Genomic DNA, 26,062 nt, shown 5'->3' on the forward strand with positions numbered 1-26,062 from the left:
ATCCGGCCCACTATGGTCGTATCGTCAGCAAACTTGTAGATGGAGTTGGAGCCAAGTTTTGCCGCGCAGTCGTGTGTGCACAGGGAGTAGAGTAGAGGGCTAAGTACGCAGCCTTGTGGGGCCCCGGTGTTGAGGACTATTGTGGAGGAGGTGTTGTTGTTCATTCCTACTAGTTTTACATGGGGTAAGCGAGTGTGGTCACGCGTTTTGCAACAAAGGCAACTTGTAAATATGCCCACGCTCAGAGTGACCCATGGTTTAACCGCACAAGGAAGCTGGAACAGCAACCAATTAGGACGCATATGGCACATTGGCTCTAATTGAAAAGGTATCAGAGTACAGGGATGAAGGCCTCTTGCTGCAACTGGACAGGGCTACGGCGAGGCCGAACCTGGAATACCGTGCGCCATTTTGGTCTCCGTGTTTGAGGTAAGATCTATTTGAATTGGGGACGGCACAGTGAGGCTTCACTCGATTGGTCCCTGCGGTGAGAGGCCTAGTAAATTAGTAAAGTCACTAAAGTGGTCGGCCATTTTGGCCTGGGGTGAAGACACGTTTCTTCACTGAAAGGGGTGTTAACCTTTGGAATTCTCGACCCCAGAGGGCTGTGGACGCCCCGTCGCTGCATATATTTAAGGCCGAGATCGACAGGCTTATTTATGGTGTCCCAGGCGAACAAGGGATGTGAGGAGCAGGAGGGGAAAGCGAGCTGAAGCCGGGATCAGCCATGGCCGTACCGAATGGCGGAAGTCGCTCGATGAGCCACATGCTCTATCTGATCCCACTTCTTCTGTTCTTACACGCTACGAGGTGTGGGAGTTTTCAGATACTGAAATTTAGCTCCAGTGAGTTTTATAGCTCAGCAGAGTTGAGTCGGGAATCAAATCCTCCACTACTGAAGCTCAGAGTTGGAAGGGTACGTTGGAGATGTGGAGAAGATGGTGGTTGTGGTGAGGTGGTTGGGGCAGGGGGGAAATTAAATGGGAACCTGAAACTTGATGGTGACTTTCCAGAGGGGTCAGTCAGAGGTGAATTGTGGTATAAGGCCATCTGCTTTGCGCCGAGTCACGTTGGAGGCGGCCCACTTCAGAGAACGGCCACCCAGTCTGATTGGCCGGCACCTCCCTAGTCCCTGCAGGCACTTGATGTCAAAACGATGCACCCCCTCCCAACTTTCTCCTCCCGCCCTCTCCCGAGGAAAGAACTTGGTTAAACTCTGGGCTCTCCCCCGCCCCCGCCCTGAAACTCCTCCCACCAGCCTGAACATTGAAAGTGGGCAGGGAAAGGCCCCTTAGGGGCCTTGATTGGGACAAGAGTAGGTGGGACTCGCCCGTCAACGGGAAAATGGCCTGGTGAAGTCATGGTGGGTGGGAACTTAAAGAGAAGGCCATCTGAGAAAGCTTATGCTTATTTCCCCCCCCTCCCTCCACTCTGCCTATAAACACACCAGCAGGGGAAAGTAAAACTTTGCCCCTAAAGCCTTTTCATCATTCACCCCTTCTTGTTCGGCATTGCAGTGGGCAGGGCTCTGTTGCTCGTGGAATGTCTGAGGGATGGGAATTTTCAGATCCTGAAATTTTCTCCAACCCAGCTCCTAGCGTTTTTACTCACCAATTTGACGTGGGGATTCTGTTCTGCAGCGATGGACAAGGCTCCCGATACAACAAACTACAAAGAAATGGAAACCAAAAGTCATGGGGCCTCTCATTGGTCAGATACATCGCACAGATGCCGATCGAAATTCAAACTTCCCGTTAATAGCTGAGCAGATGTCACACCAAGATCTTAGGTTTTACGTTTTACTGGAAGAAAACGCGGCGAGACACCAGTGACCAAACATGGCTCAGAACTTTACTTTGTTCAACTGAGAAGTGTGCGAAATCGTGTGAGACGCAAGTGGCCCAGTTTTAGCATCGTTATTTATTTAACGTGGATCAGCAGCTCCTGGAGACAGCTCCGTGACATCTATCGCCGCAACCCCCCCCTTGACTTTGTATGCAATTTATACCACAAAACAAAACATTTCCCTGTCCCTCTGAACAACCAAAAACAACATTGGTAGCTACACTTCACACTGTCCTTGAAGTGGACTTTCTATTCTCCTGCAACGGACCTGAGGTGATTCTTAACGCCCGAGGGTTTATTTCTGCTCTTTCCGGTCCCAGTTACAAATGTTTAGTTTCCTGTTAAGACCCAGGAAGCCGAGCGCTAAGGTGAACGTCAATTTATTTACAGTCACAAGTCTGCGCAAGGCAGCGAATATATTTACAGAGTACAGTCCTGTAGGTACAACCAACATGACCTATCTGGCTGGCCATTCGACTGAGTCTTATGAGTTCCAGTTGGGAGGGTCTCCACCGACTGTCAGGGAGGCTCGTAGTCCCATGGGGAGATCAATTAGGGTATTACATCTCCAAATCGTCTTTCACAGTGCGTGTGAGTGTGTGTGAGTGTGCAAGTGTGCCTGTGTGTGTTGGCGAGTGTGTGTGTGTGCATGTTACTGAGAGTGTGTTAGTGAGCGTGAGAGTGTATCCGAGTGTGTGTAAGTGTGTGCATGTTAGTGAGAGTGTGTGTTAGTGAGCGTTAGAGTGTATCCGAGTGTGTGTAAGTGTGTGTGTGCTAGTGTGTGTGTGTGCATGTTAGTGAGAGTGTGTGTTAGTGTGTGTAAGCGTGTGTTAGTGTGTGTGTGTGCATGTTAGTGAGAGTGTGTGTTAGTGAGTGTGTGTGAGTGTTAGAGTGTATCTGAGTGTGTGTAAGCATGCGAGTTGGTGTGAGTGTGCATGTTAGTGAGAGTGTGTGTTAGTGAGTGTGTGTGTGTTAGAGTGTATCCGAGTGTGTGTAAGCGTGTGTGATAGTGTGTGTGTGCATGTTAGTGAGAGCGTGTGTTAGTGAGCGTGTGTGAGTGTTAGAGTGTACCTGAGTGTGTGTAAGCGTGTGTGTTAGTGTGTGTGTGTGCATGTTAGTGAGAGTGTGTGTTAGTGCGCGTGTGTGAGTGTTAGTGTGTCCGAGTGTGTGTAAGTGTCTGTGTGTTAGTGTGTGTGTGTGCATGTTAGTGAGAGTGTGTGTTAGTGAACGCGTGTGAGTGTTAGAGTGTATCCGAGTGTGTGTAAGTGTGTGTGTTAGTATCTGTGTGCATGTTAGTGAGAGTGTGTGTTAGTGAGCATGTGTGAGTGTTAGAGTGTATCCGAGTGTGTGTAAGCGTATGTGTTAGTGTGTGTTTGCATGAGTGAGAATGTGTATTAGTGAGCGTGTGTGAGTGTTAGAGTGTATCTGAGTGTGTGTAAGTGTGTGTGTTAGTGTGTGTGTGCACATTAGTGAGAGCGTGTGTTAGTGAGCGTGTGTGAGTGTTAGAGTGTATCTGAGTGTGTGTAAGCGTGTGTGTTAGTATCTGTGTGCATGTTAGTGAGAGTGTGTGTTAGTGAGCGTGTGTGAGTCTTAGAGTGTATCCGAGTGTGTGTAAGTGTGTGTGTTAGTGTGTGTGTGTGCATGTTAGTGAGAGTGTGTGCTAGTGAGCGTGTGTGAGTGTTAGAGTGTATCCGAGTGTGTGTAAGCATGTGTGTGCTGGTGTGTGTGTGAATGTGAATGAGAGTGTGTTAGTGAGCGTGAGTGTTAGAGTGTATCTGAGTATGTGTAAGCATGTGTGTTAGTGTGTGTGTGCATGTTAGTGAGAGTGTGTGACAGTGAGCGTGTGTGAGAGTTAGAGTGTATCCGAGTGTGTGTAAGCGTGTGTATGCTGGTGTGTGTGTGTGAATGTTAGTGAGAGTGTGTTAGTGAGCGTGTGTGGGTGTTAGAGTGTATCTGAGTGTGTGTAAGCGTGTATGTTAATGTGTGTGTGTGCATGTTAGTGAGAGTGTGTGTTAGTGAGCGTGTGTGAGTGTTAGAGTGTATCCGAGTGTGTGTAAGTGTGTGTGTTAGTGTGTGTGTGTGCATGTTAGTGAGAGTGTGTGCTAGTGAGCGTGTGTGAGTGTTAGAGTGTATCCGAATGTGTGTAAGCATGTGTGTGCTGGTGTGTGTGTGTGAATGTGAATGAGAGTGTGTTAGTGAGCATGTGTGAGTGTTAGAGTGTATCTGAGTGTGTGTAAGCGTGTGTGTTAGTGTGTGTGTGCATGTTAGTGAGAGTGTGTGATAGTGAGCGTGTGTGAGAGTTAGAGTGTATCCGAGTGTGTGTAAGCATGTGTGTTAGTGTGTGTGTGCATGTTAGTGAGAGTGTGTGATAGTAAGCGTGTGTGAGAGTTAGCGTGTATCCGAGTGTGTGTAAGCGTGTGTGTGCTGATGTGTGTGTGTGAATGTTAGTGAGAGTGTGTTAGTGAGTGTGTGTGGGTGTTAGAGTGTATCCGAGTGTGTGTAAGCATGTGTGTTAGTGTGTGTGTGTGCATGTGAGTGAGAATGTGTGTTAGTGAGTGTGTGTGAGAGTTAGAGTGTATCCGAGTGTGTGTAAGCGTGTGTGTTAGTGTGTGTGTGTGTGAATGTTAGTGAGAGTGTGTTAGTGAGCATGTGTGGGTGTTAGAGTGTATCTGAGTGTGTGTAAGCATGTGTGCGCTAGTGTGTGTGTGTGTGTGCATGTTAGTGAGAGTGTGTTAGTGAGCGTGTGTGGGTGTTAGAGTGTATCCGAGTGTGTGTAAGTGTGTGTGTTAGTGTGTGTGTGTGCATGTTAGTGAGAGTGTGTGTTAGTGAGCGTGTGTGAGTGTTAGAGTGTATCCAAGTGTGTGTAAGTGTGTGTGTTAGTATCTGTGTGCATGTTAGTGAGAGTGTGTTAGTGAGCGTGTGTGAGTGTTAGAGTGTATCTGAGTGTGTGTAAGCATGTGTGTTAGTGTGTGTGCATGTTAGTGAGAGTGTGTGATAGTGAGCGTGTGTGAGAGTTAGAGTGTATCCGAGTGTGTGTAAGCGTGTGTGTGCTGGTGTGTGTGTGTAAATGTTAGTGAGAGTGTGTTAGTGAGCGTGTGTGGGTGTTAGAGTGTATCTGAGCGTGTGTAAGCGTGTGTGCGCTAGTGTGTGTGTGTGTGTGCATGTTAGTGAGAGTGTGTTAATGAGCGTGTGTGGGTGTTAGAGTGTATCCGAGTGTGTGTAAGTGTGTGTGTTAGTGTGTGTGTGTGCATGTTAGTGAGAGTGTGTGTTAGTGAGCGTGTGTGAGTGTTAGAGTGTATCCAAGTGTGTGTAAGCGTGTGTGTTAGTGTGTGTGTGTGTGAATGTTAGTGAGAGTGTGTTAGTGAGCGTGTGTGAGTGTTAGAGTGTACCTGAGTGTGTGTAAGTGTGTGTGTTAGTGTGTGTGTGTGAATGTTAGTGAGAGTGTGTTAGTGAGCGTGTGTGAGTGTTAGAGTGTATCTGAGTGTGTGTAAGCGTGTGTGTTAGTGTGTGTGTGTGTGAATGTTAGTGAGAGTGTGTTAGTGAGCGTGTGTGAGTGTTAGAGTGTATCCAAGTGTGTGTAAGCGTGTGTGTTAGTGTGTGTGTGTGTGAATGTTAGTGAGAGTGTGTTAGTGAGCGTGTGTGAGTGTTAGAGTGTATCTGAGTGTGTGTAAGTGTGTGTGTTAGTGTGTGTGTGTGTGAATGTTAGTGAGAGTGTGTTAGTGAGCGTGTGTGAGTGTTAGAGTGTATCTGAGTGTGTGTAAGCGTGTGTGTTAGTGTGTGTGTGTGTGAATGTTAGTGAGAGTGTGTTAGTGAGCGTGTGTGAGTGTTAGAGTGTATCCAAGTGTGTGTAAGCGTGTGTGTTAGTGTGTGTGTGTGTGAATGTTAGTGAGAGTGTGTTAGTGAGCGTGTGTTAGTGTTAGAGTGTATCCGAGTGTTGTGAATGTGTATGTTTGCTAGTTATTGTGTGTTAGTGTGTGTGTTAATGAGCGTGTGTGGTAGTGAGTGTCGATGTGTGTTAGTTAGTGTGTGTGAGCGTGTGTGGGTGCTAATCTTTATTGTCACAAGTAGGTTTACATTAACACTGCAATGAAGTTACTGTGGAAATCCCCTCGTCGCCACATTCCGGCGCCTGTTCGGGTACACTGAGGGAGAATTCAGAATGTCCAATTCACCTCACCAGCCCGTCTTTCGGGACTTGTGGGAGGAAATCGGAGCACCCGGAGGAAAGCCACGCAGACACGGGGAGAACGTGCAGACTCCGCACGGACAGTGACCCAGCGGGGAATCGAACCTGGGACCCTGGAGCTGTGAAGCAACAGCGTTAACCACTGTGCTACAGTTAACGAGTGTGCTTGAGTGTTAGTGAGTGGGCCAAGTGTGTATGTGTGTTAGTGAGTGTTAGTTAGTGAGCGTGTGTGAGTGTGCACGTTAGTGTGTGCTGTGTATGTGAGTGTCAGTGAATGTGTGTGTTAGTGTTAGCGAGTGTTAGCGAGTGTGTGCGAGTATGTATGTGTGTTAGTGAGGGTGTGAGTGTTCATACTGTGTGTGAGTGGGTGTGCATGAGTGAGTGTGTATGTGTGTGAGTGGGTGTCGGTGTGCCTGAGTTAGTGTACATGGGTGTGTGTGTGAGTTAGGTGGATTAGCCATGTTAAATTGTCCCTTAGTGACCAAAGGTGTACAGGTTAGGTGGATTGGCCGTGTTAAATTGTCCCTTAGTGACCAAAGGTGTACAGGTTAGGTGGACTGACCGTATAAATTGTCCCTGAGTGTCCAAAGATGTACAGGTTTGGTGGATTGGCCATATTAAATTGTCCCTTAGTGTCCAAAGATGTGCAGGTTGGGTGGATTGGCAGGGTTAAATTGTCCCTCAGTGACCAAAGATGTACAGGTTAGGTGGATTGGCCGTGTTAAATTGTGCCTTAGTGTCCAAAGATGTACAGGTTAGGTGGATTGGCCGTGTTAAATTGTCCCTTAGTGTCCAAAGATGTGCAGGTTAGGTGGATTGGCTGTGTTAAATTGTCCCTTAGTGCCAAAGATGTACAGGTTAGGTGGATTGGCCGTGTTAAATTGTCCCTTAGTGCCAAAGATGTACAGGTTAGGTGGATTGGCCGTGTTAAATTGTCCCTTAGTGTCCAAAGATGTACAGGTTAGGTGGATTGGCCATGCTAAATTGTCCCTTAGTGTCCAAAGATATACAGGTTGGGTGGATTGGCCGTGTTAAATTGTCCCTTAGTGTCCAAAGATGTACAGGTTGGGTGGATTGGCCGTGTTCAATTGTCCCTTAGTGTCCAAAGATGTACAGGTTAGATGGATTGGCCGTGTTAAATTGTTCTTTAGTGTCCAAAGATGTACAGGTTGGGTGGATTGGCCGTGTTAAATTGTCCCTTAGTGTCCAAAGATATACAGGTTAGGTGGATTGGCCATGCTAAATTGTCCCTTAGTGTCCAAAATGTACAGGTTAGGTGGATTGGCCATGTTAAATTGTCCCTTAGTGTCCAAAGATGTACAGGTTAGGTGGATTGTCCCTGTTAAATTGTCCCTTAGTGCCAAAGATGTACAGGTTAGGTGGATTGGCCATGCTAAATTGTCCCTTAGTGTCCAAAGATGTGCAGGTTAGGTGGATTGGCCGTGTTAAATTGTCCCTTAGTGTCCAAAGATGTGCAGGTTAGGTGGATTGGCCGTGTTAAATTGTCCCTTAGTGTCCAAAGATGTACAGGTTGGGTGGATTGGCCGTGTTAAATTGCCCCTTAGTGTGCAAAGATGTGCAGGTTAGGTGGATTGGCCGTGTTAAATTGTCCATTAGTGTCCAAAGATGTACCGGTTAGGTGGATTGGCCGTGTTAAATTGTCCCTTAGTATCCAAAGATGTGCAGGTTAGGTGGATAGGCCGTGTTAAATTGTCCCTTAGTGTCCAAAGATGTGCAGGTTAGGTGGATTGGCTGTGTTAAATTGTCCCTTAGTGCCAAAGATGTACAGGTTAGGTGGATTGGCCGTGTTAAATTGTCCCTTAGTGCCAAAGATGTACAGGTTAGGTGGATTGGCCGTGTTAAATTGTCCCTTAGTGTCCAAAGATGTACAGGTTAGGTGGATTGGCCATGCTAAATTGTCCCTTAGTGTCCAAAGATATACAGGTTGGGTGGATTGGCCGTGTTAAATTGTCCCTTAGTGTCCAAAGATGTACAGGTTGGGTGGATTGGCCGTGTTCAATTGTCCCTTAGTGTCCAAAGATGTACAGGTTAGATGGATTGGCCGTGTTAAATTGTTCTTTAGTGTCCAAAGATGTACAGGTTGGGTGGATTGGCCGTGTTAAATTGTCCCTTAGTGTCCAAAGATATACAGGTTAGGTGGATTGGCCATGCTAAATTGTCCCTTAGTGTCCAAAATGTACAGGTTAGGTGGATTGGCCATGTTAAATTGTCCCTTAGTGTCCAAAGATGTACAGGTTAGGTGGATTGTCCCTGTTAAATTGTCCCTTAGTGCCAAAGATGTACAGGTTAGGTGGATTGGCCATGCTAAATTGTCCCTTAGTGTCCAAAGATGTGCAGGTTAGGTGGATTGGCCGTGTTAAATTGTCCCTTAGTGTCCAAAGATGTGCAGGTTAGGTGGATTGGCCGTGTTAAATTGTCCCTTAGTGTCCAAAGATGTACAGGTTGGGTGGATTGGCCGTGTTAAATTGCCCCTTAGTGTGCAAAGATGTGCAGGTTAGGTGGATTGGCCGTGTTAAATTGTCCATTAGTGTCCAAAGATGTACCGGTTAGGTGGATTGGCCGTGTTAAATTGTCCCTTAGTATCCAAAGATGTGCAGGTTAGGTGGATAGGCCGTGTTAAATTGTCCCTTAGTGTCCAAAGATGTACAGGCTAGGTGGATTGGCCGTGTTAAATTGTCCCTTAGTGTCCAAAGATGTACAGGCTAGGTGGATTGGCCGTGTTAAATTGTCCCTTAGTGTCCAAAGATGTGCAGGTTAGGTGGATTGGCCGTGTTAAATTGTCCCTTAGTGTCCAAAGATGTACAGGTTGGGTGGATTGACCGTGTTAAATTGTCCCTTAGTGTCCAAAGATGTACAGGTTAGGTGGATTGGCCGTGTTAAATTGTCCCTTAGTGTCCAAAGATGTACAGGTTGGGTGGATTGACCGTGTTAAATTGTCCCTTAGTGTCCAAAGATGTACAGGTTAGGTGGATTGGCCGTGTTAAATTGTCCCTTAGTGTCCAAAGATGTACAGGTTGGGTGGATTGGCCGTGTTAAATTGTTCCTTAGTGTCCAAAGATGTACAGGTTAGGTGGATTGTCCCTGTTAAATTGTCCCTTAGTGCCAAAGATGTACAGGTTAGGTGGATTGGCCATGCTAAATTGTCCCTTAGTGTCCAAAGATGTGCAGGTTAGGTGGATTGGCCGTGTTAAATTGTCCCTTAGTGTCCAAAGATGTGCAGGTTAGGTGGATTGGCCGTGTTAAATTGTCCCTTAGTGTCCAAAGATGTACAGGTTGGGTGGATTGGCCGTGTTAAATTGCCCCTTAGTGTGCAAAGATGTGCAGGTTAGGTGGATTGGCCGTGTTAAATTGTCCATTAGTGTCCAAAGATGTACCGGTTAGGTGGATTGGCCGTGTTAAATTGTCCCTTAGTATCCAAAGATGTGCAGGTTAGGTGGATTGGCCGTGTTAAATTGTCCCTTAGTGTCCAAAGATGTACAGGCTAGGTGGATTGGCCGTGTTAAATTGTCCCTTAGTGTCCAAAGATGTACAGGCTAGGTGGATTGGCCGTGTTAAATTGTCCCTTAGTGTCCAAAGATGTACAGGCTAGGTGGATTGGCCGTGTTAAATTGTCCCTTAGTGTCCAAAGATGTACAGGTTGGGTGGATTGACAGTGTTAAATTGTCCCTTAGTGTCCAAAGATGTACAGGTTAGGTGGATTGGCCGTGTTAAATTGTCCCTTAGTGTCCAAAGATGTACAGGTTGGGTGGATTGGCCGTGTTAAATTGTTCCTTAGTGTCCAAAGATGTGCAGGTTGGGTGGATTGGCCGTGTTAAATTGTCCCTCAGCATCCAAAGATGTACAGGTTAGGTGGATTGGCCGTGTTAAATTGCCCCTTAGTGTCCAAAGATGTACAGGTTAGGTGGATTGACCGTGTTAAATTGTCCCTTAGTGTCCAAAGATGTACAGGTTAGGTGGATTGGCCGTGTTAAATTGTCCCTTAGTGTCCAAAGACGTACAGGTTAGGTGGATTGGCCGTGTTAAATTGTCCCTTAGTGCCCAAAGATGTACAGGTTGGGTGGATTGGCCGTGTTAAATTGTCCCTTAGTGTCCAAAGATGTACAGGTTAGGTGGATTGCCCATGATAAATTGTCCCTTAGTGTCCAAAGATGTACAGGTTGGGTGGATTGGCCCTGTTAAATTATCCCTTAGTGTCCAAAGATGTGCAGGTTAGGTGGATTGACCATGTTAAATTGTCCCTTAGTGTCCAAAGATGTACAGGTTGGGTGGATTGGCCCTGTTAAATTGTCCCTTAGTGTCCAAAGATGTGCAGGTTGGGTGGATTGACCATGTTAAATTGTCCCTTAGTGTCCAAAGATGTACAGGTTGGGTGGATTGGCCCTGTTAAATTGTCCCTTAGTGTCCAAAGATGTACAGGTTAGGTGGATTGCCCATGATAAATTGTCCCTTAGTGTCCAAAGATGTACAGGTTGGGTGGATTGGCCCTGTTAAATTGTCCCTTAGTGTCCAAAGATGTACAGGTTAGGTGGATTGGCCGTGTTAAATTGTCCCTTAGTGTCCAAAGATGTACAGGTTGGGTGGATTGGCCCTGTTAAATTGTCCCTTAGTGTCCAAAGATGTGCAGGTTGGGTGGATTGACCGTGTTAAATTGTCCCTTAGTGTCCAAAGATGTACAGGTTAGGTGGATTGGCCGTGTTAAATTGTCCCTTAGTGTCCAAAGATGTACAGGTTGGGTGGATTGGCCCTGTTAAATTGTCCCTTAGTGTCCAAAGATGTGCAGGTTGGGTGGATTGACCGTGTTAAATTGTCCCTTAGTGTCCAAAGATGTACAGGTTAGGTGGATTGGCCGTGTTAAATTGTCCCTTAGTGTCCAAAGATGTACAGGTTGGGTGGGGTTACTGGATAGGACGGGGAGTCTGCCGAGACGGGGCGCTCTTTCCCAGGGCCGGTGAGACTCGATGTGCCAAGTGGCCTCGCTCGGGCCTGGACGGACCGAGTGGCTCGAATGTCTTTGTTGGTGGTGGAATTGACGCGGACAAGGAATGATAGGAGGACTCACCATGGTGCCAATCAGGAAGGGCAAGGCGAGATTGATAGGAAGAAATTTAGTGAAGAGCGCGAATGGGATGCCGAATAATATCTGAACAGCTCCAATGAGAATGGCTGTAACCTGCAGTGGCGAAGAAAACAGAAATCAGAGAGGGATAGGTGGCCATGCTTCCTCGACACAGCATGACAAACCTGCTGTGAAAATATTACCAATTATTCTCACCAAACATTTCCCCAACTCTGCACTCTTAAAATCTATACAAAATCACTTCAAGCAGAACCATAGCTCCACACACTGAGCAAAACGGTCAGTGCTGAGGGAGTGCCGCACTGTCAGAGGGTCAGTACTGAGGGAGTGCTGCACTGTCAGAGGGTCAGTACTGAGGGAGTGCCGCACTGTCAGAGGGTCAGTACTGAGGGAGTGCTGCACTGTCAGAGGGTCAGTACTGAGGGAGTGCTGCACTGTCAGAGGGTCAGTACTGAGGGAGCGCTGCACTGTCAGAGGGTCAGTACTGAGGGAGTGCGGCACTGTCAGAGGGTCAGTACTGAGGGAGAGCTGCACTGTCATAGGGTCAGTACTGAGGGAGTGCCGCACTGTCAGAGGGTCAGTACTGAGGGAGTGCTGCACTGTCAGAGGGTCAGTACTGAGGGAGTGCCGCACTGTCAGAGGGTCAGTACTGAGGGAGAGCTGCACTGTCAGAGGGTCAGTACTGAGGGAGTACCGCACTGTCAGAGGGTCAGGACTGAGGGAGTGCTGCACTGTCAGAGGGTCAGTACTGAGGGAGTGCTGCACAGTCAGAGGGTCAGTACTGAGGGAGTGCTGCACTGTCAGAGGGTCAGCACTGAGGGAGTGCCGCACTGTAGGAGGGTCAGTACTGAGGGAGTGCCGCACTGTCAGAGGGTCAGTACTGAGTGAGTGCCGCACTGTCAGAGGGTCAGTACTGAGGGAGTGCTGCACTGTCAGAGGGTCAGTACTGGGGGAGTGCTGCACTGTCAGAGGGTCAGTACTGAGGGAGTGCCGCACTGTCAGAGAGTCAGTACTGAGGGAGTGCTGCACTGTCAGAGGGTCAGTACTGAGGGAGTGCTGCACTGTCAGAGGGTCAGTACTGAGGGAATGCTGCACTGACACACGATAAGTACTGAGGGAGTGCTGCACTGTCAGAGGGTCAGTGCTGAGAGAGTGATGCACTGACAGAGGGTCAGTACTGAGGGAGTGCTGCACTGTCAGAGGGTCAGTACTGAGCGAGTGCTGCACTGTCGGAGGGTCAGTGCTGAGGGATTGCCGCACTGTCAGAGGGTCAGTACTGAGGGAGTGCTGCACTGTCAGCGGGGTCAGTACCGAGGGAGTATTCCACTGTCAGAGGGTCAGTACTGAGGGAGTGCTGCACTGTCAGAGGGTCAGTACTGAGGGAGTACCGCACTGTGAGAGGGTCAGTACTGAGGGAGTGCTGCACTGTCAGAGGATCAGTACTCAGGGAGTGCTGCACTGTCAGTGGTTCAGTACTGAGGGAGTGCAGCACTGTCAAGGGTCAGTACTGAGAGAGAGCTGCACTGTCAGAAGGTCAGTACTGAGGGAGTGCTGCCCTCTCAGAGGGTCAGTACTGAGGGAGTGCTGCACTGTCAGAGGGTCAGTACTGAGGGAGTGCTGCACTGTCAGTGGTTCAGTACTGAGGGAGTGCCGCACTGTCAGAGGGTCAGTACTGAGGGAGAGCTGCACTGTCAGAAGGTAAGTACTGAGGGAGCCCGCACTGTCAGAGGGTCAGTAGTGAGGGAGTGCCGTACTGTCAGAGGGTCAGTACTGAGGGAGCGCCGCACTGTCAGAGGGTCAGTACTGAGGGAGTGCTGCACTGTCAGAGGGTCAGTACTGAGGGAGTGCTGCACTGTCAGAAGGTCAGTACTGAGGGAGTGCTGCACTGTCAGAGGTTCAGTACTGAGGGAGTGCTGCACTGGCAGAGGGTCAGTACTGAGGGAGTGCTGCACTGTCAGAGGGTCAGTACTGAGGGAGTGCTGCACTGTCAGAGGGTCAGTACTGAGGGAGTGCTGCACTGTCAGAGGGTCAGTACTGAGGGAGTGCCGCACTGTCAGAGGGTCAGTACTGAGGGAGTGCTGCACTGTCAGAGGGTCAGTACTGAGGGAGTGCCGCACTGTCAGAGGGTCAGTACTGAGGGAGTGCTGCACTGTCAGAGGGTCAGTACAGAGGGAGTGCTGCACTGTCAGAGGGTCAGTACTGAGGGAGAGCTGCACTGTCAGAGGGTCAGTGCTGAGGGAGTACCGCACTGTCAGAGGGTCAGTACTGAGGGAGTGCTGCACTGTCAGAGGGTCAGTACTGAGGGAGTGCTGCACTGTCAGAGCGTCAGAACTGAGGGAGTGCTGCACTGTCAGTGGTTCAGTACTGAGGGAGTGTTGCACTGAAAGAGGGTCAGTAGTGAGGGAGTGTCGCACTGTCAGAGGGTCAGTACTGAGGGAGTGCCGCACTGTCAGAGGGTCAGTACTGAGGGAGTGCTGCACTGTCAGAGGGTCAGTACTGAGGGAGTGCTGCACTGTCAGAGGGTCAGTACTGAGGGAGTGCTGCACTGTCAGAGGGTCAGCACTGAGGGAGTGCCGCACTGTAGGAGGGTCAGTACTGAGGGAATGCTGCACTGACACACGATAAGTACTGAGGGAGTGCTGCACTGTCAGAGGGTCAGTACTGAGGGAGTGCCGCACTGTCAGAGGGTCAACACTGAGGGAGTGCCGCACTGTAGGAGGGTCAGTACTGAGGGAGTGCCGCACTGTCAGAGGGTCAGTACTGAGTGAGTGCCGCACTGTCAGAGGGTCAGTACTGAGGGAGTGCTGCACTGTCAGAGGGTCAGTACTGGGGGAGTGCTGCACTGTCAGAGGGTCAGTACTGAGGGAGTGCCGCACTGTCAGAGAGTCAGTACTGAGGGAGTGCTGCACTGTCAGAGGGTCAGTACTGAGGGAGTGCTGCACTGTCAGAGGGTCAGTACTGAGGGAATGCTGCACTGACACACGATAAGTACTGAGGGAGTGCTGCACTGTCAGAGGGTCAGTACTGAGGGAGTGCCGCACTGTCAGAGGGTCAGTACTGAGGGAGTGCTGCACTGTCAGAGGGTCAGTACTGAGGGAGTGCTGCACTGTCAGAGGGTCAGTACTGAGGGAGGGCCGCACTATCAGAGGGTCAGTACTGAGGGAGTGCTGCACTGTCAGAGGGTCAGTACTGAGGGAGTGCTGCACTGTCAGAGGGTCAGAACTGAGGGAGTGCTGCACTGTCAGAGGGTCAGTGCTGAGAGAGTGATGCACTGACAGAGGGTCAGTACTGAGGGAGTGCTGCACTGTCAGAGGGTCAGTACTGAGCGAGTGCTGCACTGTCGGAGGGTCAGTGCTGAGGGATTGCCGCACTGTCAGAGGGTCAGTACTGAGGGAGTGCTGCACTGTCAGCGGGGTCAGTACCGAGGGAGTATTCCACTGTCAGAGGGTCAGTACTGAGGGAGTGCTGCACTGTCAGAGGGTCAGTACTGAGGGAGTACCGCACTGTGAGAGGGTCAGTACTGAGGGAGTGCTGCACTGTCAGAGGATCAGTACTCAGGGAGTGCTGCACTGTCAGTGGTTCAGTACTGAGGGAGTGCAGCACTGTCAAGGGTCAGTACTGAGAGAGAGCTGCACTGTCAGAAGGTCAGTACTGAGGGAGTGCTGCCCTCTCAGAGGGTCAGTACTGAGGGAGTGCTGCACTGTCAGAGGGTCAGTACTGAGGGAGTGCTGCACTGTCAGTGGTTCAGTACTGAGGGAGTGCCGCACTGTCAGAGGGTCAGTACTGAGGGAGAGCTGCACTGTCAGAAGGTAAGTACTGAGGGAGCCCGCACTGTCAGAGGGTCAGTAGTGAGGGAGTGCCGTACTGTCAGAGGGTCAGTACTGAGGGAGCGCCGCACTGTCAGAGGGTCAGTACTGAGGGAGTGCTGCACTGTCAGAGGGTCAGTACTGAGGGAGTGCTGCACTGTCAGAAGGTCAGTACTGAGGGAGTGCTGCACTGTCAGAGGTTCAGTACTGAGGGAGTGCTGCACTGCCAGAGGGTCAGTACTGAGGGAGTGCTGCACTGTCAGAGGGTCAGTACTGAGGGAGTGCTGCACTGTCAGAGGGTCAGTACTGAGGGAGTGCTGCACTGTCAGAGGGTCAGTACTGAGGGAGTGCCGCACTGTCAGAGGGTCAGTACTGAGGGAGTGCTGCACTGTCAGAGGGTCAGTACTGAGGGAGTGCCGCACTGTCAGAGGGTCAGTACTGAGGGAGTGCTGCACTGTCAGAGGGTCAGTACAGAGGGAGTGCCGCACTGTCAGAGGGTCAGTACTGAGGGAGAGCTGCACTGTCAGAGGGTCAGTACTGAGGGAATGCTGCACTGACACACGATAAGTACTGAGGGAGTGCTGCACTGTCAGAGGGTCAGTACTGAGGGAGTGCCGCACTGTCAGAGGGTCAGTACTGAGGGAGTGCTGCACTGTCAGAGGGTCAGTACTGAGGGAGTGCTGCACTGTCAGAGGGTCAGTACTGAGGGAGGGCCGCACTATCAGAGGGTCAGTACTGAGGGAGTGCTGCACTGTCAGAGGGTCAGTACTGAGGGAGTGCTGCACTGTCAAAGGGTCAGAACTGAGGGAGTGCTGCACTGTCAGAGGGTCAGTGCTGAGAGAGTGATGCACTGACAGAGGGTCAGTACTGAGGGAGTGCTGCACTGTCAGAGGGTCAGTACTGAGCGAGTGCTGCACTGTCGGAGGGTCAGTGCTGAGGGATTGCCGCACTGTCAGAGGGTCAGTACTGAGGGAGTGCTGCACTGTCAGCGGGGTCAGTACCGAGGGAGTATTCCACTGTCAGAGGGTCAGTACTGAGGGAGTGCTGCACTGTCAGAGGGTCAGTACTGAGGGAGTACCGCACTGTGAGAGGGTCAGTACTGAGGGAGTGCTGCACTGTCAGAGGATCAGTACTCAGGGAGTGCTGCACTGTCAGTGGTTCAGTACTGAGGGAGTGCAGCACTGTCAAGGGTCAGTACTGAGAGAGAGCTGCACTGTCAGAAGGTCAGTACTGAGGGAGTGCAGCCCTCTCAGAGGGTCAGTACTGAGGGAGTGCTGCACTGTCAGAGGGTCAGTACTGAGGGAGTGCTGCACTGTCAGTGGTTCAGTACTGAGGGAATGCTGCACTGTCAGAAGGTCAGTACTGAGAGAGAGCTGCACGGTCAGAGGGTCAGTACTGAGGGAGTGCAGCCCTCTCAGAGGGTCAGTACTGAGGGAGTGCCGCACTGTCAGAGGGTCAGTACTGAGGGAGAGCTGCACTGTCAGAAGGTAAGTACTGAGGGAGCCCGCACTGTCAGAGGGTCAGTAGTGAGGGAGTGCCGTACTGTCAGAGGGTCAGTACTGAGGGAGCGCCGCACTGTCAGAGGGTCAGTACTGAGGGAGTGCTGCACTGTCAGAGGGTCAGTACTGAGGGAGTGCTGCACTGTCAGAAGGTCAGTACTGAGGGAGTGCTGCACTGTCAGAGGTTCAGTACTGAGGGAGTGCTGCACTGCCAGAGGGTCAGTACTGAGGGAGTGCTGCACTGTCAGAGGGTCAGTACTGAGGGAGTGCTGCACTGTCAGAGGGTCAGTACTGAGGGAGTGCTGCACTGTCAGAGGGTCAGTACTGAGGGAGTGCCGCACTGTCAGAGGGTCAGTACTGAGGGAGTGCTGCACTGTCAGAGGGTCAGTACTGAGGGAGTGCCGCACTGTCAGAGGGTCAGTACTGAGGGAGTGCTGCACTGTCAGAGGGTCAGTACAGAGGGAGTGCTGCACTGTCAGAGGGTCAGTACTGAGGGAGAGCTGCACTGTCAGAGGGTCAGTGCTGAGGGAGTACCGCACTGTCAGAGGGTCAGTACTGAGGGAGTGCTGCACTGTCAGAGGGTCAGTACTGAGGGAGTGCTGCACTGTCAGAGCGTCAGAACTGAGGGAGTGCTGCACTGTCAGTGGTTCAGTACTGAGGGAGTGTTGCACTGAAAGAGGGTCAGTAGTGAGGGAGTGCCGCACTGTCAGAGGGTCAGTACTGAGGGAGTGCCGCACTGTCAGAGGGTCAGTACTGAGGGAGTGCTGCACTGTCAGAGGGTCAGTACTGAGGGAGTGCTGCACTGTCAGAGGGTCAGTACTGAGGGAGTGCTGCACTGTCAGAGGGTCAGCACTGAGGGAGTGCCGCACTGTAGGAGGGTCAGTACTGAGGGAATGCTGCACTGACACACGATAAGTACTGAGGGAGTGCTGCACTGTCAGAGGGTCAGTACTGAGGGAGTGCCGCACTGTCAGAGGGTCAGTACTGAGGGAGTGCTGCACTGTCAGAGGGTCAGTACTGAGGGAGTGCTGCACTGTCAGAGGGTCAGTACTGAGGGAGTGCCGCACTATCAGAGGGTCAGTACTGAGGGAGTGCTGCACTGTCAGAGGGTCAGTACTGAGGGAGTGCTGCACTGTCAGAGGGTCAGAACTGAGGGAGTGCTGCACTGTCAGAGGGTCAGTGCTGAGAGAGTGATGCACTGACAGAGGGTCAGTACTGAGGGAGTGCTGCACTGTCAGAGGGTCAGTACTGAGCGAGTGCTGCACTGTCGGAGGGTCAGTGCTGAGGGATTGCCGCACTGTCAGAGGGTCAGTACTGAGGGAGTGCTGCACTGTCAGCGGGGTCAGTACCGAGGGAGTATTCCACTGTCAGAGGGTCAGTACTGAGGGAGTGCTGCACTGTCAGAGGGTCAGTACTGAGGGAGTACCGCACTGTGAGACGGTCAGTACTGAGGGAGTGCTGCACTGTCAGAGGATCAGTACTCAGGGAGTGCTGCACTGTCAGTGGTTCAGTACTGAGGGAGTGCAGCACTGTCAAGGGTCAGTACTGAGAGAGAGCTGCACTGTCAGAAGGTCAGTACTGAGGGAGTGCTGCCCTCTCAGAGGGTCAGTACTGAGGGAGTGCTGCACTGTCAGACGGTCAGTACTGAGGGAGTGCTGCACTGTCAGTGGTTCAGTACTGAGGGAGTGCCGCACTGTCAGAAGGTAAGTACTGAGGGAGCACCGCACTGTCAGAGGGTCAGTAGTGAGGGAGTGCCGTACTGTCAGAGGGTCAGTACTGAGGGAGCGCCGCACTGTCAGAGGGTCAGTACTGAGGGAGTGCTGCACTGTCAGAGGGTCAGTACTGAGGGAGTGCTGCACTGTCAGAAGGTCAGTACTGAGGGAGTGCTGCACTGTCAGAGGTTCAGTACTGAGGGAGTGCTGCACTGCCAGAGGGTCAGTACTGAGGGAGTGCTGCACTGTCAGAGGGTCAGTACTGAGGGAGTGCCGCACTGTCAGAGGGTCAGTACTGAGGGAGTGCTGCACTGTCAGAGGGTCAGTACTGAGGGAGTGCCGCACTGTCAGAGGGTCAGTACTGAGGGAGTGCTGCACTGTCAGAGGGTCAGTACTGAGGGAGTGCCGCACTGCCAGAGGGTCAGTACTGAGGGAGTGCTGCACTGTCAGAGGGTCAGTACAGAGGGAGTGCTGCACTGTCAGAGGGTCAGTACTGAGGGAGAGCTGCACTGTCAGAGGGTCAGTGCTGAGGGAGTACCGCACTGTCAGAGGGTCAGTACTGAGGGAGTGCTGCACTGTCAGAGGGTCAGTACTGAGGGAGTGCTGCACTGTCAGAGCGTCAGAACTGAGGGAGTGCTGCACTGTCAGTGGTTCAGTACTGAGGGAGTGTTGCACTGAAAGAGGGTCAGTAGTGAGGGAGTGCCGCACTGTCAGAGGGTCAGTACTGAGGGAGTGCCGCACTGTCAGAGGGTCAGTACTGAGGGAGTGCTGCACTGTCAGAGGGTCAGTACTGAGGGAGTGCTGCACTGTCAGAGGGTCAGTACTGAGGGAGTGCTGCTCTGTCAGAGGGTCAGCACTGAGGGTGTGCTGCACTGTCAGAGGGTCAGTACTGAGGGAGTGCCGCACTGTCAGAGGGTCAGTGCTGAGGGAGTGCCGCACTGTCAGAGGGTCAGTACTGAGGGAGTGCCGCACTGTCAGAGGGTCAGTACTGAGGGAGTGCTGCACTGACAGAGGGTCAGTACTGAGGGAGTGCTGCACTGTCAGAGGGTCAGTACTGAGGGAGTGCTGCACTGTCAGAGGGTCAGTACTGAGGGAGTGCTGCACTGTCAGAGGGTCAGTACTGAGGGAGTGCCGCACTGTCAGAGGGTCAGTACTGAGGGAGTGCTGCACTGTCAGAGGGTCAGTACTGAGGGAGTGCTGCACTGTCAGAGGGTCAGTACTGAGGGAGTGCTGCACTGTCAGAGGGTCAGTACTGAGGGAGTGCTGCACTGTCAGAGGGTCAGTACTGAGGGAGTGCTGCACTGTCAGATGGTCAGTACTGAGGGTGTGCGTCACTGTCAGAGGGTCAGTACTGAGGGAGTGCTGCACTGTCAGAGGGTCAGTACTGAGGGAGTGCCGCACTGTCAGAAGGTTCAGTCCTGTGGGAGTGCTGCACGGTCAGAGGGTCAGTACTGAGGGAGAGCTGCACTGTCAGAGGGTCAGCACTGAGGGAGTGCCACACTGTCAGAGGTTCAGTCCTGTGGGAGTGCTGCACGGTCAGAGGGTCAGTACTGAGGGAGTGCTGCACTGTCAGAGGGTCAGTACTGAGGGAGTGCTGCACTGTCAGAGGGTCAGTACTGAGGGAGTGCCGCACTGTCAGAAGGTCAGTACTGAGGGAGTGCTGCACTGTCAGAGGGTCAGTACTAAGGGAGTGCTGCACTGTCAGAGGGTCAGTACTGAGGGAGTGCTGCACTGTCAGAGGATCAGTACTGTGGGAGTGCTGCACTGTCAGAGGGTCAGTACTGAGGGAGTGCTGCACTGTCAGAGGGTCAGTACTGAGGGAGTGCTGCACTGTCAGAGGGTCAGTACTGAGGGAGTGCTGCACTGTGAGAGGGTCAGTACTGAGGGAGCGTTGCTCTGTCAGAGGGTCAGTACTGAGTGAGTGCTGCACTGTCAGAGGGTCAGTACTGAGGGAGTGCTGCACTGTCAGAGGGTCAGTACTGAGGGAGCGTTGCTCTGTCAGAGGGTCAGTATTGAGGGAGAGAGAGAGAGAGAGAGTGAGTCACAGGGAGTGAGAACAGAGATTGAGACACAGAGAGAAAGTGAGACACAGAAAGAGAGAGTGAGTGAGACGGAGAGAGAGAGACACAGAGAGAGTGAGTGAGACAGAGAGAGAGAGAGACAGAGAGAGAGAGAGAGACACAGCGAGAGTGAGTGAGACAGAGAGAGAGACAGAGAGAGTGAGGGAGAGAGAGAGACAGAGAGAGTGAGTGAGACAGAGAGAGAGAGAGAGACAGAGAGAGAGAGACAGAGACAGAGAGAGAGAGAGAGACAGAGGGAGAGAGACAGAGAGAGAGAGGCAGAGAGAGAGAGACAGAGAGAGTGAGTGAGACAGAGAGAGAGAGAGAGAGACAGAGACAGAGAGAGAGAGAGACAGAGAGAGAGAGGCAGAGAGAGAGAGACAGAGAGAGTGAGTGAGACAGAGAGAGAGAGAGAGAGACAGAGACAGAGAGAGAGAGACAGAGAGAGAGAGAGAGAGACAGTCACAGAGAGAGACAGAGAGAGACAGAGAGAGTGAGTGAGACAGAGAGAGAGAGAGAGACAGAGAGAGAGAGAGAGAGACAGAGAGAGAGAGAGAGACAGTCACAGAGAGAGACAGAGAGAGTGAGTGAGACAGAGAGAGACAGAGAGAGGCAGAGAGAGTGAGTGAGACAGAGAGAGACAGTCACAGAGAGAGTCACTGATACACAATCAATACGCTTGAGTCCACGTGGCGTCATATCGATTCAGCTTTAATCAGATAGACCCGTACCCAGCAGCGAAGTTACAGAAGTGAAGGCTGCTGGGACGGCATCGGTTCTTATACCCCGCCTCTCGGGGCGGGGCTATGTACATTGCCCAATGGTAGACCCCGCGGTCTAGCCAATGGTCATTCCTCTCTCTGGTACCGCAATACCTGGTATTACCACAGACACCCAGAGAGTGAGACAGAGAGAGAGAGAGAGAGACAGAGAGGGTGACACAGAGAGAGAGACAGAGAGGGAGAGAGACAGAGAGAGCGAGAGACAGAGAGAGAGACCGAGAGGGAGACACAGAGAGAGAGAGACAGAGAGAGAGCGAGAGACAGAGAGAGAGACAGAGAGGGAGACACAGAGAGAGAGACACAGAGGGAGAGAGACAGAGAGAGACAGAGAGAGCGAGAGACAGAGAGAGAGACCGAGAGGGAGACACAGAGAGAGAGAGACAGCGAGAGAGCGAGAGACAGAGAGAGAGACAGAGAGGGAGACACAGAGAGAGAGACACAGAGGGAGAGAGACAGAGAGAGACAGAGAGAGAGCGAGAGACAAAGAGAGAGACAGAGAGAGAGACACACAGAGAGAGAGATAGAGAGTGAGACAGAGAGAGAGAGACAGGGAGAGAGAGAGAGTGAGCCACAGAGAGTGAGAGAGACAGAGAGAGAGAGAGAGAGAGAGACAGAGAGAGTGGGACAGTGAGCGAGAGACAGAGACAGAGAGAGAGAGAGACTGAGAGAGACACAGAGTGAGTCACAGAATGAGAGGGACAAAGAAAGAGACCCAGAGAGTGAGACAGAGAGAGAGAGAGACAGAGAGAGAGAGACAGAGAGAGAGAGAGAGAGACACAGAGAGAGAGACAGAGTGAGTGGGACAGAGAGACAGAGAGAGACAGAGAGAGAGAGAGAGACAGAGAGAGAGACACAGAGTGAGTCACAGAGAGAGACGGACAAAGAAAAAGACACAGAGAGTGAGACAGAGAGAGAGTGACACAGAGAGAGAGACACAGAGAGAGAGACACAGAGAGTGAGACAGAGGGAGAGAGAGACAGAGAGAGACACAGAGAGAGAGACAGAGTGAGTCAGAGAGAGACACAGAGAGAGACACAGAGAGAGATAGAGAGTGAGACAGAGAGATAGAGACAGGGAGAGAGAGAGAGTGAGTCACAGAGAGTGAGACAGAGAGAGAGACAGAGAGAGAGACACAGAGTGAGTCACAGAGAGAGAGAGACAGAGAGAGATAGAGAGTGAGACAGAGAGACAGAGGAAGAGAGAGACAGAGAGAGAGAGACAGAGAGAGAGAGACAGAGAGAGAGAGAGAGACAGAGAGAGTGAGACAGAGGAAGAGAGAGACAGGGATAGAGAGAGAGAGAGAGAGAGAGACAGAGAGACACAGAGAGAGAGACAGAGTGAGTGGGACAGAGAGCGAGAGACAGAGAGAGACACAGAGAGAGAGAGAGACACAGAGTGAGTCACAGAGAGAGACGGACAAAGAAAGAGACACAGAGAGTGAGACAGAGAGAGAGTGACACAGAGAGAGAGACACAGAGAGTCAGACAGAGGGAGAGAGAGACAGAGAGAGACACAGAGAGAGAGACACAGAGAGAGATAGAGAGTGAGACAGAGAGAGAGAGACAGGGAGAGAGAGAGAGTGAGTCACAGAGAGTGAGACAGAGAGAGAGACAGAGAGAGAGAGAGACAGAGAGAGTGGGACAGAGAGAGAGAGACCAAGAGAGACAGAGAGAGAGAGAGAGACAGAGAGAGAGAGAGAGAGACAGAGAGAGAGAGACACTGAGAGGGAGAGAGACTGAGAGAGAGAGAGAGACAGAGAGAGAGACACAGAGTGAGTCACAGAGAGAGAGGGGCAAAGAAAGAGACACAGAGAGTGAGACAGAGGGAGAGAGAGACACAGAGAGAGAGACACATAGAGTGAGACAGAGAGAGAGAGAGAGACAGAGAGAGAGACAGAAAGAGAGACAGAGAGAGAGAGAGAGACAGAGAGAGAGACAGAGTGAGAGGCAGAGAGTGAGAGACAGAGAGTGTGAGACAGAGCGAGACAGAGAGAGAGAGACAGAGTGAGAGGCAGAGAGAGACAGAGAGAGAGAGATAGACAGAGTGAGAGGCAGAGAGAGACAGAGAGAGAGACAGAGTGAGAGGCAGAGAGTGAGAGGCAGAGAGTGAGAGACAGAGAGAGAGACAGAGAGAGATAGACAGAGTGAGAGGCAGAGAGTGAGAGGCAGAGAGTGAGAGACAGAGAGAGAGACAGAGAGAGAGAGATAGACAGAGTGAGAGGCAGGGAGTGAGAGACAGAGAGAGAGACAGAGAGAGAGAGAGATAGACAGAGTGAGAGGCAGAGAGAGACAGAGAGAGATAGCCAGAGTGAGAGGCAGAGAGTGAGAGACAGAGAGAGAGAGACAGAGAGAGAGAGAGACAGACAGAGTGAGAGGCAGAGAGTGAGAGACAGAGTGAGAGGCAGAGAGAGAGTCAGAGAGAGAGAGACAGAGAGAGAGAGACAGAGAGAGAGAGAGACAGACAGAGTGAGAGGCAGGGAGTGAGAGACAGAGTGAGAGACAGAGAGAGAGACAGAGAGTGAGAGACAGAGAGAGAGACAGAGAGAGAGAGACAAAGGGCGAAATTCTCCCCCAACGGCGGGATGTCCCCCGACTGGCGCCAATCAGACGGGCATCGCGCCGGCCCAAAGGTGCGGAAGTCTCCGCATCTTTGGGGGCCGAGCCCCAACATTGAGGGGCTAGGCCGGCGCCGGAGGGATTTCCGCCCCACCAGCTGGCGGAAACGGCGTTTGTTTCCCCGCCAGCTGGCGCGGAAATGCGGCGCGTGCGCGGGAGTGTCAGCGGCCGCTGTCAGTTTCCCGGCGCATGCGCAGTGGAGGGAGTCTCTTCCGCCTCCGCCATGGTGGAGACCGTGGCGGAGGCGGAAGGGAAAGAGTGCCCCCACGGCACAGGCCCGCCCGCGGATCGGTGGGCCCCGATCGCGGGCCAGGCCACCGTGGGGGCACCCCCCGGGGTCAGATCGCCCCGCGCCCCCCCCCCAGGACCCCGGAGCCCGCCCACGCCGCCTGGTCCCGCCGGTAAATACCAGGTTTGATTTACGTCGGCGGGACAGGCAATTCCTGGGCGGGACTTCGGCCCATCCGGGCCGGAGAATCCAGCGGGGGGTCCCGCTAACCGGCGCGGCCCGATTCCCGCCCCCGCCCAATCTCCGGGAGCGGAGACTTCGGCGGGGGCGGGGGCGGGATTCACGGCGGCCAACGGCCATTCTCCGACCCGGCGGGGGGCGGAGAATGACGCCCAAAGAGTGTGAGGGAGACAGATAGAGAGAGAGGCAGAGAGAGAGTGGGAGGGAGAGACAGAAATAAAGTTGCATGGCATTAAAGGGAAAGTAGGAGCATGGATAGACGATTGGTTAATTAATAGAAAGCAAAGAGTGGGGATTAATGGGCTTTTCTCTGGGTGGCAATCAGTAGCTAGTGGTGTCCCTCAGGGATCAGTGTTGGGCCCACAACTGTTCACAATTTACATAGATGATTTGGAGTTGGGGACCAAGGGCAATGTGTCCAAGTTTGCAGACGACACTAAGATAAGTGGTAAAGCAAAAAGTGCAGAGGATACTGGAAGTCTGCAGAGGGATTTGGACAGGCTAAGTGAATGGACGGGTCTGGTAGATGGAATACAATGTTGACAAATGTGAGGTTGTCCATTTTGGTAGGAATAACAGCAACAGGGATTATTATTTAAATGATAAAATATTAAAACATGCTGCTGTGCAGAGAGACCTGGGTGTGCTAGTGCATGAGTCGCAAAAAGTTGGTTTACAAGTGCAACAGGTGATTAAGAAGGCGAATAGAATTTTGTCCTTCATTGCTAGAGGGATGGAGTTTAAGACTAGGGAGGTTATGCTGCAATTGTATAAGGTGTTAGTGAGGCCACACCTGGAGTATTGTGTTCAGTTTTGGTCTCCTTACTGGAGAAAGGACGTACTGGCACTGGAGGGTGTGCAGAAGAGATTCACTAGGTTAATCCCAGAGCTGCAGGGGTTGGATTACAAGGAGAGGTTGAGTAGACTGGGACTGTACTCGTTGGAATTTAGAAGGATGAGGGGGGATCTTATAGAAACATATCAAATTATGAAGGGGATAGGTTAGATGCGGGCAGGTTGCTTCCACTGGCGGGTGAAAGCAGAACTAGGGGGCATAGCCTCAAAATAAGGGGAAGTAGATTTAGGACTGAGTTTAGGAGGAACTTCTTCACCCAAAGGGTTGTGAATCTATGGAATTCCTTGCCCAGTGAAGCAGTTGAGGCTCCTTCGTTAAATGATTTTAAGATAAAGATAGATAGTTTTTTGAAGAATAAAGGGATTAAGGGTTATGGTGTTCGGGCCGGAAAGTGGAGCTGAGTCCACAAAAGATCAGCCATGATCTCATTAAATGGCGGAGCAGGCTCGAGGGGCCAGATGGCTGTAGCGCACAAAGACTCCATGAGATGAATAGAGTGAAGTCGATGAGGCTTTATTAAGCGTGTCTGTTCCCCCGCAGCTCGATAGTAAACTGGCCTGCGGGGGAAGCCTCCGGCTTCTTATACTCCGCCTTCAGGGCGGAGCTTGAGGTCAACGGCCAACCAGGACCCGGGATCTGTCAGCCAATGACATTAGGGCTTCCAGTCCCACATGACCCCCAATACATACTACCACAATGGCCTACTCCTGCTCCTAGTTCTTATGTTCTTATGAGACAGAGAGAGAGAGACAGAGAGTGTGAGGGAGACAGAGAGAGAGAGAGAGGCAGAGAGAGAGAGAGGCAGAGAGAGAAAGAGGCAGAGAAAGAGAATGACAGAGAGAGAGAGAGAGACCGAGAGAGAGAGTGAGAGACAGAGATATAGAGACAGAGACAGAGATAGCGAGAGAGAGACAGAGAGTGTGAGGGAGACAGAGAGAGGCAGAGAGAGAGAGGCAGAGAGTGAGAGAGGCAGAGAGAGAGAGAGAGGCAGAGAGTGTGAGGGAGACACAGAGAGAGAGAGGCAGAGAGAGGCACAGAGAGAGAGAGAGGCAGAGGGAGAGAGACAGAGATATAGAGAGACAGAGACAGAGATAGAGAGAGGCAGAGAGAGAGAGAGAGGCAGAGAGTGTGAGG

At 51.7% G+C, this 26,062-nt stretch overlaps 1 protein-coding gene across 1 annotated transcript in view; it reads right to left on the minus strand.

Annotated features, from left to right (window-relative positions):
* The window catches only part of LOC140410116 (membrane-spanning 4-domains subfamily A member 15-like), a 44,405-nt gene extending 33,179 nt beyond the window's left edge, over positions 1 to 11,226 (minus strand). The window contains exons 1-2 of the mRNA XM_072498057.1: positions 11,112 to 11,226; positions 1,612 to 1,668 (exon numbers count right to left, since the gene is read on the minus strand). Coding sequence (XP_072354158.1) covers positions 1,612 to 1,668; positions 11,112 to 11,114 — 60 coding nt within the window. The 5' untranslated portion in view covers positions 11,115 to 11,226. The remainder of the gene's footprint in view (positions 1 to 1,611; positions 1,669 to 11,111) is intronic.
* Between the last annotated feature and the right edge of the window lie 14,836 nt (positions 11,227 to 26,062).

Source organism: Scyliorhinus torazame, chromosome 4, assembly GCF_047496885.1.
Source record: "Scyliorhinus torazame isolate Kashiwa2021f chromosome 4, sScyTor2.1, whole genome shotgun sequence".
Classification (NCBI taxonomy): Eukaryota; Metazoa; Chordata; class Chondrichthyes; order Carcharhiniformes; family Scyliorhinidae; genus Scyliorhinus; species Scyliorhinus torazame.